Consider the following 12621-nt stretch of genomic DNA (forward strand, 5'->3'; position numbering starts at 1 on the left):
AAAAAAAACCCAAACCCTAACCCTAAACTACAAAACGCTGCGGTAGAAGTGGGGGGACACCCCCCTCCTGCCTGCCTGCCCCAGGAGGCAGCACGGGCGGCGAGGGGGCTGGAGCGGGATGTGCAGTCGCTGGCGGAGGATGAAGGGGCTCGGGGGGGGGATGCCACTGCCCCAGCCCGTGCGTGGGGAGCTGAGAGCAGGGGACAAAGTGGGGTTTGGCAGCAGAGCGAGGCAGGGCAGGGCTCCAGGGTCGCCCGGGCATCCTCAGTCCTGCTCCATGGCAGAGGTATCGTCTGCAGGGCCGGGGAGCAGGAGGGGATGGGCAGTGCGAGGAAACGTGGGTGCTGCCGTCCCCGTGGGGTATCGAGACTCCCAAGAACGTGGGTGTTTCCCACCTTCTTGCCTGGGTCTGTTCGCTGGGGGTCGGTGAGCTTTCCTGCTTAGCTGGAACACATCAAAAAAACCCTCTGTTAAATAATGGCGGGGGGGGGGGGGGGGGAAGACAAAATACGCCCCCACTGCAGGGCTGGGGAGGGGCAGGGGCAGATTCCCAGGGCAGCCGGGGGGGAGACCGGCTGTGGCACAGCAGGGACAAGTCCTGTCTCCAGGGAAAAGTGAGGTCTGATCCTCAGAGCTCCTCATGGATCTTCTCCTGGTCCTCATCCGACTTCAGCTTCAGCTCCTCGGAGGTGATCTTCCCGTCCTGGTTGCGGTCCTGGTTCCTGAACATGTCAGCAATGACTTTCTCCGGGTCGGAGCTGGGCATGAGGCGGCCTTTCCCTTCTGCCACCTGGGTCTTGATGAAGGTGGAGAACTGCAGCGGGGAGAGGGGAGAGATGCCGCTTTGCTCCGCGCAGCTGGCACCAGGCATGGCAGGGAGCACCACGCCAGTGCCAAGGGTGGCAGCGGGGACAGGGCAGAGACATGAGCACGGGCTGCCATCGGTGTCCCTGCCCCGGCACAGCCCTGCCCACATCCAGCAGCGATGCTCTGGGCCGGGGTGCTTTTCCTGCACCGCTCTTCAGGCTCCCGAGTGCCCGTGGACAGCAGTGACCTTTGGGTGCTGCTCCCCAGGGGGTTTCCTCTCACCCCCGTTTCCTCCTGCACCCCATAAGCCCACAGTCCGGCGGCACTTGGGACCCTCACTCACCTCATCACTGGGGATCTCCCCGTCCTTGTTGAGGTCCATTTGCTCGTAGAGGTTCGCTGGTGGTTCCCCGTGCCAGATGAAGAGGTAGCCCTCAGGAACCCCCTCCTCCATGGAGATCAGCTCCACCTCGAAGCGCAGCACAGCGCTGCCGGGCACCCCGCGGGCTGCAAAGCAAGCCAAGGCTGCTGCACGGCAGGGAGCCCAGCAAAGCGTGGCCCCCGATGGGTGAAAGCCTCCCAGCCCCAGCCGGGGCGAGGGCTCGAAGGAGCCCAGCGGCGGTTCGGCCAGGCAGAACCCCCCGTTTGCATCGCCGGGCGGCCGCATGCCGCTCCCCTACCTCCGCTCTCCCCGTGGCCCAGGTGGGGGGGGATGATGAGCACCCGCCTCTCCCCCGCGCACATGTTGAGGAGACCACTGTTCAGGCCCTCGATCACCTTGTTGGTCCCCAGAGTCACCTCCTGGGGCTTCTCGTAGTCGTGGCTGCAGGGGGCACAGGGAAAGCGGCTAAGAAAGCCCCTCAGACCCAGTGGGTAGCCCCGCCGTGCCCCAAAATCCCATGCTTCCATCCTGCCGTACCCAAAATCCTGTGCCTTCTGTCCCACCATGTCCTGAAGTCCCACACCCTCCACTTGACCACCCCAAACCCTGCACCCTCCGTCCCGCTGTGCCCCCACACCCCGTGCCCTGCTGCACCATCCCTGCGGCCCCGCGGGTGATACTCCGGTGCTGCCCGTTGCAAAGAGCTGATGCTCCCAGTGCTGCTCCGGTGCCCGGGCACCCCCAGCCCTGCCCGGCTCAGCGCCTGCGGGGGTTTGGCCCTGTGAAGGAAAGGTGCACGAGCGAGCGACCGAGCACGCACGAGGAGAAGAGCTTGGTGCCATCCAGCAAGGAGCAGTTGTAGTGGTAGCGGACAAAGTCTCTGTCGCGGGTGGTGACGTTGCAGCCCTCGGGCCGGTACACGGTCTCGATCTCCACTGGGTCTGCAGGGTTGTGGAAGTCGATGATGTGGACGTCGAAGATGAGAACGGCTGAGCCAGGAATTTTGTTCCCTGGAGGAGGAGCAGAAGGAGAGGTGCTGTGAGCGCAGCTGGGAGTGCTGCGGGGCCGGTAAAGCCTTTCCCTGCTTTTTCCCATGCCCCTGTGGTGTGTCCCTCCCTCGGAGCTCTGGCTCTGCATATGTCGGCATCGGCCTTTCCCCTGCCCACAACACCCCCTCCCAACGCCCAGAGCCCTGGGGATGGTGGTGGCCCGTGAGATGAGGAGTTGGCCCCACCTGGCCAACGCTTTCCCCATGTCAGCCCCGCGGTGTGCCGGTGCGCAGGGCTGGAGGGGGGGATGCCGCAGCCTGGGGCTGCAGTGCGCAGGCACGCCGGAGCCCACGGGGCTGCCCTTTACCTGCTCCATTCTCCCCGTAGGCCAGGTGTGGGGGGACGACCACCCGCCGCCTCTCTCCCACGCAGACCCCTTGCAGGCCCTGGTCCATGCCGGGGATGATGTAGCCCTTCCCGATGTAGGTGTTGTAGGTGTTATTGCGGGAGTAGCTGCAGCGAGAGAAGCCCCCGGCACCGTTGTGCGGGAGAGTCTGACCCCATCAATCCCCCCCAGCCCCCGCACCCCAACCCGCGCCCCTTCTCCCAGCCTCTGCTCCCCCCGGAGCCAAACCTTGCTCCTGGAGATGCAGCAAACGGGTATTGTCTTTTTTAGCCTTTTTCATGCCTGTTACCACCCTCCCCTCCGCCTTCCTCCCCAGTTCTCCAGCCTCCCCTTGCAGCCGGCTGCTGAGCGCGGGGCAGGAGAGGACACGGGGGGATCTCCTCGCTCGGCCGCTTCCCTCCCTGCACCTGGAGTCGAAGAGCGTCCCGTCCATGAGCGTGCCGTTGTAGTGGTAGCGGACAAAGTCCCCGGTCACAGCCCTGCGTTTGCAGGACTCCGGCACCTCCAGGTGCTCCAGGAAGACTCCGTCCTTGGGGTTGTGGAAGTCCACCAGCAGCACGCTGAACACCAGCGAGGCCTGCGGTGGGATCACGGTCCCTGGGGAGAGGACACGGGTCAGCCCGGACACGGGTCCTGAGGCACTGCGGGCGGCTCTGCGCGGAGCCGGGAGGGAAGGGGCCGGGCACGACGGGGTGATGCTCAACTCACCGTAGCCCTTCTCCCCGTAGGCAAGGAACGGGGGGATGATGATGCTCCTCTTCTCCCCAGCACACATGCCCAGCAGCCCCTGGTCCATGCCCTTGATGAGCCAGCCGGTGCCCACGTAGGTGTCATAGGTGCTGTCCTTGCTGTAGCTGGTGGGGAGGAAGGGGGGGGGGGAGATGGCTCCAGGCCATGCCAGCCCCGCTAGCCCGGCTGGTTTGGGGGTCACGGGGCTGCACCAGCCCTGCCGGGGTGCGGGGAGGGAGAGCACAAGGGAGTCTGCCCTGACGGGGGTGCAGCGTGGGCCCCCGTGCCCCACCCCAGGCCAGTGTCTCCTGGTCCCTGCCACCCCCAGTGCCCCCAGCGCCGAGGCAGAGGGTGCACCCCAGTGCCTGTGCCCCGTACCTGGAGTCGAAGGGGGTGCCATCCAGCAGCGTGCCGTTGTAGTGGTACCGCACAAAGTCCGAGTTCTCCACTGTGCGGTTGCAGTGCTCTGGTTTGGAGAGGGTGGTGATCTGCAGCTTGTCGTCCTTGTTCCAGATGTCCAGCATGACGACGTCAAAGTACAACGTGGCATCCGGGGGGATCAGCCCCGCTAAAGGGGTGGCAGTGAGGACAGAGCACCTTAGGTGGGAGCAGTGCCGAGCCCAGGCAAGCCAAGGGCTCTGTCCCCTGAGCCCCCCCCGAGCCACGGCTGCTTGGGGCTGCTGGCCACATGTGCCAGCCCCCAGGAATGCAACAGAGCCTGGGGGGGGGAAGACCCCTCATTCCTGGGGGACCCCTGCTTAGGCACCCCGGTAATGGAGCCACCCTTCGCCAGCGCCTGCCAGCTGGGCACCGGAGCTCTGTCCCCACTGACGCTGGCCCGGGGGTTTGCTCCCTCCACCCCCCGCCGTGCCGCAGCCCCTTACCCACGCCGATGCTGCCGTAGCCCAGGTGAGGGGGCACGATGAGGTGACGCCGCTCGTTCACGCACATGCCCTGCAGCCCCCGGTCCATGCCGGTGATCAGCCGCCCGACGCCCACCACGCCGGCCACCGTGGCCCCTCGGTCGTAGCTGGGGCGAAGGGACAGACCCGTCGGCGAAGCACAGGCAAAGGGCATCCCCTAAAGCCGCTGGCACTGGGGTGCTCAATGCCAGTGCTGAGGGCTCGGGGCGAACCCAGAACCAAACCACGAACACCGAGGGATGGCGTGGGGCTCCCGGGTGCCTGCTGCCATGGGGGCAGAGTGGGGGGACGGGGCTGTCCCCTCCCCAAGGGTGCGGGGAACCCACTGCAGCCAGCAGGATCCTGCGCTCACCCCCGCAGCAAATAGACATCGATCCTGACAGGCTCAGTCCTGCGCTGCCCGGGGTGGAGCTGTGCCCTGCGGTACTGGTCAGTGCTCTGGCCTGACCCTGAACGCTCTGCGCCCTCGGACGCAGGGGAACACGGATCGGGCCCTCTGGCTGATTCTGTCAGTTGGGACCAAACCCATCAACACCCTCCCCAGATTTCACCCGGCGGTCTGGGCTGGCGGCCGGCAGCTCCTGGGCTTTCTGCTGCTTCCAAATCATTTTGCATATGGCACATTTGGAGCTTTACGCAGCGAGGAGGAAAGAAGACATCCCATTTTTAAACTGCAAATTTGTTTTTATTTTTATATCTTAAAATACTCCACGAAGCAACTGGGGCCATTTCAGATAAATTGAAATCCATTATCCCTTCTAATGTGCAGCTGATGCTTTCTCCTGGCAGCACGCTGCAGTCGCCAGGACAAGGAATTATTTTAGCAGCGAATGTCCCCGGGCTCCCACTGTGTCCGGGGTGCGCAGGAGCAGCAGCAGCACACGCCTCAGTTACTTTCTCCCCCATTCACGCTCACAAGAAAGATAAGACACATTTAACCAGAGCGAAATCCCTTTGCTTTCCAGGGCTCTGAAAAACTCCCATCTGGAAAGTTTTTGTTCCTGCGGGGGGCTGGGGCGGAACTCCAGCACAACCCAGCTTATTTCTGTTCTTCCACTGTGTCCCCGATTCTCCCCTGCTCATGGTGGTGCAAATCAGGGACTGCACCAACGTAAACACTGATTTACAGCCAGCGTGAGCAGGGCAGGATCGATGCATGGGCCGAGGAAAACCAAGACCAGTGAGAGCGAAGCCTCTTAGGTAATGAACGGTTTTCGCCACTGCCACGTTTCAAAGCGCTTTAAGCGTTTTCCCCGCCTGTGCAGCGCATGCAAGTACATGTCCGGAGAGCACAGTGTCTCAGCGAGGGCCAAATCCTGCCCATGCCCGAGACAGGCTTCCCTGTGGAGCCGAGGGCGTGCAGGGCTCTGCAGGCTCCCGGCCCGGGCAGGGGCTGCTGGAAACGTGGCGGGAAGGGGCTGCAGCCCGGGCGGGGGGCTGTGCTCGGGGACACACTCAGGGACATGCTTGGGGACACGCGTACAGGGCTGCCCATGCTCCCCGTCCTCCCCCAGCGCCCACCGCGGGCACCCGCCAAAAGCCCTCCTTGGGGTCAAAGCCGCGGGGCCCGGGGCTGGCCCGAGCAGGCAGCTGCCCGCTGCTGCCCTCGCTGCCCGCTGGCCCTGGGGACGCGGGGGGCGACAGGCGGGCTGGGGAGGGGGCATGCAGGGATCCCCCCGCAGCACATGGCCGGGGCCGCATGCAGGGGGCAGAGAGCCGAGGGCGATACCTGGAGTCAAACTTTTTGCCATCTTTAAAGGTCCCATTGTAGTGGTAGCGAATGAAGTCCCCCATCTGGACTTCCCGCAGGCAGATTTTGGGGATATAGTATCTGTCTATCACCACGTCTTCCAGGGGGCCGGGGTCGGCCAGCCCCGGGGCCCCCAGGACGCGGAGCAGGAGGAGGAGGAGGATGCCCGGGGCCATGGCGGCGGGAGCCTGCGGCGGGGCCGAGCGGCGGGACGGGCCGGGACGGGCCGGGACGGGACTGGCCGGGACGGGGCGGGACGGACGGGGCGGGAGGAGGCGGAGCGGCGGGGCCGGACCGGCCGCCCCTTCCCGGGGCCGCCCAGCGCCGAGCCCGGCCCCGCCGCCGCTGGAATGTGTGTACACGTGTCCCGTGTCCCGGGGGCCGCGCCGGCCCCGCTCCCACGCGAGTCGCCCCACGGCCCCGCCGGGGCAGTTCCCCGCCGGCGGCGGAGCGCGTACGGCCGCAGCAGCGCAGCTCCGCCTCGGGGGGCTGCTGCCCTTGGGCTCCGTTTGGGTTTTTTTCCTCTTTCTTTCTTTCTTTCTTTTTTTTTTTTCCCCTTCCCCCCCCCTCAGGCCGGGCGGCCCTCCCGCGCCGGGAAACGCCGCCCGCAGCCGTTGGAAGCGCGTCGGTGCGGGCGGAGGTCCCCTCCCGCCCCCCGGCGGGTCCCAGCGCCGCCCGCGCCCCACTGCCACAGCGGGGGCACCGCGCCGCGGCCCGGGGCGCTGCCCAGCGGACGGGCAGAGCCCACACGAGGAAGTAACTCCATAACATCTACTGCTCCTCCATCTGCTGCTGACAGATCTTTTGCTGCGTGGCGACGACTAACAACGTGAAACGACCCCTCTAACAGTCTTACACAAACAGGGGCAGCGCTAAATGCACACGTAGGTGTTGCCCACACATCCCCGCTCCCCAAAACCTGTCGGTAAGAGACAGGCGCCGTGGTAAGCGCCCTCGGCCAGTCCCATGTGGGAAATACGACAGCCCATAACCCCGAACTGAAGCCCGGTTTCTCCAAGGCACAGCGTGACTGGCGACAGCAAAAGCTTAAGGACCCTCTAGCCCGGCCCCGGGTGCTCTGCAGCTCTCCAGTGCACCACCAGTAGCTTGGGGGGACTAGGGGCTCTCCCCATGGCCCAGTGGGGTCAGGGCCTGACTCTGGGCCAAGTGAGTGTGTACTTAGGGGCGATGGCAGCCCGGCCCGCACGCTGTCAAGCTGCTCGTTTGCGGAGAGGTGCTGGACACTGCTGACGGCCTCTGCTGCACTGGAAGAAACCTCAGCAGCGTCCTGGCTGCTGCCCTGCACTGGGACATCCCTCAGCGCCACTGGCCAGCGGGCAACAAAGCGCTGGGCTTGGGCTGGGGCCAGTGTGGCCGTGCCGAGGCCTGGCCTGGGATCTGGCACGGCACAGGGTGTGTGGCCTCCGGCTTGGCACCAGCCAGCAGCGCAACCTGCTCTGGGCACAGCCGGGCTGGGGGGTCCGGCCCCGGGCAGCGCAGTGTGGCAGTGAGCGCAACCCGCGGTGCCATGGGGCTGCGGCACAGGGTGCACCCCAGCACCCAGTGCCCCCCGCTCTGCGGCGCGCAGCCCCCCGCGCATCCTCCGGAGCCGCAGCGTGGGGCGCACCCCGAGAGCGCGGGGCCTGGGGTGACTGCCCGCGGCGTGGGGCAGCGAGCCCGCCGCGGGGAGAGCGCAGCACTGCGCACCCCCCAACCAACCCCCCCCCCCCCGGGGGAGCGCACCGCGGAGCGCGCAGCACCGCGCCCCCGCTGCGCGCACCCCGCGGGCACTGCGCCAGCCGCGCAGAGACGCACTAAGACCCTGCGCGCACCGCCGCGCACCGCCCCTTCCCCGCCGCCCGCCCGCCCCCTGCGCGGAGCGCTGCGCGGCGCTGCGCGGGCAGTGCGCGGCGGCGGCGGGGATGGGCGGCGCGGCGCTGGCGCTGCTGCTGGCGGCGGCGGGGCTGTGCGCGGCGCAGTACGAGGAGTACAGCGTGCGCGGATTCCCCGCGGCCGCGCTGGAGCCGCTGCAGCGCGCCTACGCGCGGGCGCTGGAGCAGTACGCGGGGGCGCAGTGGGCGGAGAGCGCCCGGGCGCTGGAGGCCAGTCTGCGCCTCCACCGCCTGCTGCGGGACAGCGAGGCGCACTGCCACCGCCGCTGCGCCGCGCCCGCCGAGGGGGACCCCGCGGAGGAGCGCCCCGCGGGAGGGGCCCCCGCGGCGTGGGAGTGGGAGCGGGAGATGCAGCTCTTCGGGCGGCTGCTGCGCCGCGCCGGCTGCCTGCGCGCCTGCAAGCGCGACCTGCCCGTCTTCCAGCTGCGCTACCCCCCCGCGCAGACGCTGCGCGACTTCCAGCGCCGCCTGCCCTACCAGTACCTGCACTACGCGCTCTTCAAGGTGAGGCGGGCAACGCGCAAATGCCGCGCAACGTGGCTCGGGGGCGGGGGACGGGAGCGGGGGGCACCCTGTGCCTCCGTCCTGCACCGCTCTGGGCTGCGCCTCCTCTCCTACCATCCATCCCGCACCTCTCCATCCTGCTCCCCCCATCGGGCACACCCCTGTCCTGTGCCCCTCATCCTATACTTCCTCTTTGGCACCCCCATCCTGCACCCCCATCCTGTGCCCCCACCCTGCACCACCTGCACCCCCTCAACGCTGCTTCTCTCTATCCTGCACCCCGCTGTCATGGGCTTTCCTGTCCTGCGCCCTCCATCCATCTGGCATCCCCCCCGCCCCCCGGCTCCTCCATCCTGCCCCTGCACCATGGCACGTCAGCATCATCTGGGATGCATCAGGCAGGACGTGAGGAGTGCACCCGGGACTGGGGGGTCATTGTGGTTGTGTCCCCCCACACCACCTTGTGTTGCCCCCTGGCGCGGCAGCGTGTTGCCTGGGGAGGGGGAGGCAGGGGCTGCCCCAGCTGAGGGGCCTGCGCTGGCGGGTCCAGTGCCACCGTGATTGCTGTGGGACACGTGTCTGGCTGCTCCACCAGGGACAATCGCTTGCTGGGGCTCACGGTGCAGACGTGGAGGGAGGTTTCATAAGAGATCGCCCCGGGGTGACCCTCCTTTGGCCAGAGCTGCTCTGGCAGGGGACGCTCCCCTCCCCAGGCATCCGTGCTGGTGTGGGTCCCGAGCGTTGCTGCTGGCCGGCCGCCCGTGCGGATGCTGCTGTAGTGCTTAGCGCTGCTGCCCCGCTCACCTGGCAGCGGCAAGGAACAGCCTGGCCTCCATCCTTAATGCCTTTTCCTCTTGCGTGCTCTGGCCAAAACCCATTCCATGGGCAGTTCGTTCAACCCCCCCCAATCTCGCTCCCCTGAAGCTGCAACCTGAGAGCCCATAAAGCAGCAGGGAGTGAGTGCCCGAGGAGAGCAGATGTGTGGGTCAAACCTGTGCCACACAGCTGGACATGGGGGTCCACGAGAGGCTGAGCCGCCTCCACTCCCACCATGGGCACAGAGGCAGAGGTTTGTGCAGCTCAGCACATGCGACCACCGTGCGTCATCTGGATTTAGCTGTGTTGTCCATGGTCCCAGATCCTGTCTTTCCATCGCTGCCAGTGGATGATTGGGCTCAGGGCTGTTGCTGTGGGTGCTGGGCTCTCCCCCCCTGAGGACCAGCCTACTGCCCTGCAGCTCCCAGGGCCGGCTGGGCGCTGAGCCCCCAGCAGCCGCAGCGTCGGCTCCAGCAGCCTGCTGCACCGCCTCCTTCTCCCTCCCCAGTCAAATAAGATCGAGAAAGCTGTGTCCGCTGCCCACACCTTCCTGCAGAAGAACCCCAAGCACGAGATGACCTTGAAGTACCTGAACTATTACAAGACGATGCTGGATGTGGATGAATACCTGGTCGACCTGGAGGCTCAGCCCTACGAGGTGAGGAGGGGATGGGGCTGGGGTGGGAGAGGGGCTCCCCGGGGCTCAGTGTGCGCCTGGTCCTGCTGAACCCCAAGGGACGCAGCTCTCCCTCGCTGAGCCCTGGTCACCCGCCTCCTGCCCCCAAAAAGGCATCTCTGTGGGGCCCGTGCTGGGGACGGAGCCGCCTCGGGGGGAGCACGGCAGGTCGGTGCTGCTGGTGGGCAGAGCGGGCTGCGGCACCCAGCAGGGAGGTGAGCGGCACCCGCTTGGTCCCTGGCAGCCGATATTCGTGCGGTCGGTGAAGCTGTACAACAACGGGGATTTCCGGAGCAGCGCGGCCGACATGGAGCAGGCGCTGGCCGAGTACTACAAGGCGTACGAGGACTGCCTGGCCGGCTGCGAGGGCGCCTACGAGCTGCAGGAGTTCAAGGATTTCTACCCCGCCATCGCAGGTGACCGGGCGGGGGGCCGGGGGCCAGCAGGCTCGCGGTGGGGTGCCGGGGGCACAGTGCCTGACGCCTCTCCCCAGACCACTTCGTGAGCGTGCTGCAGTGCAAGGTGGACTGCGAGACCGAGCTCACCCCCAACGTGGGTGGCTACTTCGTGGACAAGTTTGTGGCTACCATGTACCACTACCTGCAGTTCGCCTACTACAAGCGTGAGTGCCGGCGGGAGCAGGGGACTGTGCCTCCGGGGTGCTGCTGGCCCCTGGGCAGCCTGTCACCCCCCGCGTCACCCCGTGCTGCCGCCCGCAGTGAACGACGTGCGGGACGCGGTGCGGAGCGTCTCCAGCTACATGCTCTTTGACCCGGGCGACGCTGTGATGCAGCAGAACCTGGTCTACTACCGCTTCCACCGCGAGCGCTGGCGCCTGCAGGACGAGGACTTCGAGCCCCGGCCGGTGAGGACCCCTCCAGCCCCCCCAGTCCCATGGCTCCACTGGTGGTGGAGGGGCTGACGTGGCCCCCGCTCCCTCCCCATGCCCAGGAAGCCGTGCGCTACCACAACCGGACGGCCACCCAGAAGAAGATGCTGGAGTTCGCCAGGCAGTACCTGCAGGCGGACGATGAGGTAAACGGTGGCCCTGGTGTGGGTGCAGCCGGGTGCTTTTAGGGGTGCCGGGTGGTGCGGGTGGGTGCTGTGGGTAATTTGGGACAGGGCCCTTCCTCGGGCAGGGGGGGACAACCCCCAAACCAGCCCTGGAGAAGAGGCTGCAGACGGGGCCGCTGAGCCCCACAGCCTCCTCCTGCCCATCCCGTGCCGCAGATGGAGGTGGACGGCGGTGAGGGGCCGGAGGCACAGGATCTGCCCTCCGACGGCGAGTTTGAGGGCGAAGGCGACTACGAGGAGGGATTCTTCGCAGAGTGGTGGCAGGAGCCCAAGACCAAGGGGGACAAAGCCGACCAAGGTTCCTGACACCGGGGCTGGGGGCTGTGCCATGGGGCGGGGGGTGGCTGCTGCCCGTGCCCTGGTGCCACCAAGCCCTCCTTGTTTGCAGAGACCCTGCGATGAGCCAGGCGAAGGGGCGCCTGGCCACGACCGAGCTGGAAGGCGGTGGCCTTGCGATGCCATCCTGGGGACACCGGGCTTCCGACTCCTGCTAGCCACCGTGCAGAAACTTGGGCTCATGGGGAAGGGCTGATCCTGCCCGGTGCCCTGCGGCAGCGCTGCCTTTGCCATCTGGACATCTCCTGCCCTGAGCACAGCCTGAATCCTGTTGGCGCAGCGCCAGCACCGCCGAACCTCCCTCCCTGCCCAGGAGCTCCCCCCGGGCCACCCCTGTCCCCGATGTCCCCAGGAGCCCTGGCCAGCGGCAGTGCCCTGCAGCACTGGGATTTGCTGTGTCCCTCAGCTCTTCCCCAGCACCTGGGGATACTGCGCCAGGATCGACCCCTGTGTTGTCTCGAGGGATTCGGGGGGCTGCCCCTGCTCTGGGAGCAATGCATGATGCTGCTGGAGCCGGGCATGCGTACCGGTCCTGCCACTGCTCGGGGCTCCCCAGGGCTCCTGCCCCGGTTCCCCCAGCATCCCAGCCCACCTGCCAGCCCCCAGGGCCCCGGGGTCCCTTTGGAGCCCACGGCCTGGTGCTACAGCGGGGCTCCCGGTGTGCCGGTGTCCCCATGCTGCCGCGTGGCTGCAGCCTGGTGAGGCTGCGTCGTCACTCATGCCCTGCGTGTGCCTTGAATTTTCGCCACACCAGCCCTCCGTAGCCTTAAGCTCCGTTAATTTAATACTTCCCGACTGGCACAGTTGCTTTTTTTTATTGTATTTACTGGTGCTGAACTTTTAATAAAATCCGGACGGGTCTTTTCCCGGCTGCCTCTGCCTCGGGGCTCCCTGGGGCTGGGGTGCGCTGCCGCTGCGGGAGCTGGGGGCTCGGGGTGCGGGAGGGGCTGCCGTGGGAGGGGGAGGGATGGGTTGGGGGGCTGGATGCCCCCCCACAGTGGGGGAGACTCCACAGGGAGCTGCAGGGAGGCTTGTGGGGCTTGGGAACCATGGGGACCATGAGAGCAGCCAGGCTCTTGTGGGGCTGGGGTGTCCCTGAGGGGACCACGACCACACTGGGACACTTATGGGGATGTGTGACCCCCCCATTGTGCAGGGGGGGCTGCCAGGTGGCCTGGGGGGGGTGGGGGGCAGCGTGTCTCACCCCGATACAGGTGTTTGGGGTGTGATGTGCATCACCTGCTGGTTGTTTGTGGGGGGTGCGTCACCCTGATGCTGCTCCTTGGGGGGTGCATCGTCCTGCTGCTGGTCCGGAGGGCGCAGCCTGTGTCCCCCGA

At 66.9% G+C, this 12621-nt stretch overlaps 2 protein-coding genes across 2 annotated transcripts; one reads left to right on the top strand and one right to left on the bottom strand.

Annotated features, from left to right (window-relative positions):
- Positions 1 to 491: 491 nt before the first annotated feature.
- Positions 492 to 6471, bottom strand: FKBP10 (FKBP prolyl isomerase 10). Its single transcript, XM_082494845.1, has 10 exons — positions 5966 to 6471; positions 4198 to 4343; positions 3692 to 3881; positions 3293 to 3438; positions 2992 to 3181; positions 2546 to 2691; positions 2010 to 2199; positions 1488 to 1630; positions 1151 to 1314; positions 492 to 814 (listed from the first exon to the last, which is right to left on the bottom strand). Exons 1-10 carry the CDS (start codon positions 6160 to 6162, stop codon positions 629 to 631), a joined length of 1698 nt encoding a protein of 565 aa, XP_082350971.1. The 5' UTR covers positions 6163 to 6471; the 3' UTR covers positions 492 to 628.
- A 1437-nt stretch (positions 6472 to 7908) lies between these two features.
- Positions 7909 to 11441, top strand: P3H4 (prolyl 3-hydroxylase family member 4 (inactive); the record flags this gene model as incomplete). The annotated part of the gene is made up of 8 exons (XM_082494850.1): positions 7909 to 8382; positions 9707 to 9856; positions 10119 to 10290; positions 10368 to 10496; positions 10594 to 10739; positions 10826 to 10909; positions 11105 to 11246; positions 11337 to 11441. 8 exons carry the CDS (start codon positions 7909 to 7911, stop codon positions 11348 to 11350), a joined length of 1311 nt encoding a protein of 436 aa, XP_082350976.1. The 3' UTR covers positions 11351 to 11441.
- Positions 11442 to 12621: the final 1180 nt, after the last annotated feature.

The sequence above is a fragment of the Vanellus vanellus genome (assembly GCF_965231255.1).
Source record: "Vanellus vanellus genome assembly, chromosome: 24".
NCBI classification, from domain to species: Eukaryota; Metazoa; Chordata; class Aves; order Charadriiformes; family Charadriidae; genus Vanellus; species Vanellus vanellus.

What these genes read in the sequence shown, in the direction of transcription:
- FKBP10 (XM_082494845.1), bottom strand. Translation starts at nt 6,162, where the DNA reads ATGGCCCCGGGCATCCTCCTCCTCCTCCTGCTCCGCGTCCTGGGGGCC. An exon ending in GGCAAAAAGTTTGACTCCAG is followed by an intron (nt 4,344 to 5,965) that starts GTATCGCCCTCG and finishes CCTTCGCCCCAG; the next exon opens with CTACGACCGAGGGGCCACGG. An exon ending in GGGACGCTCTTCGACTCCAG is followed by an intron (nt 2,692 to 2,991) that starts GTGCAGGGAGGG and finishes CTCTCGCTGCAG; the next exon opens with CTACTCCCGCAATAACACCT.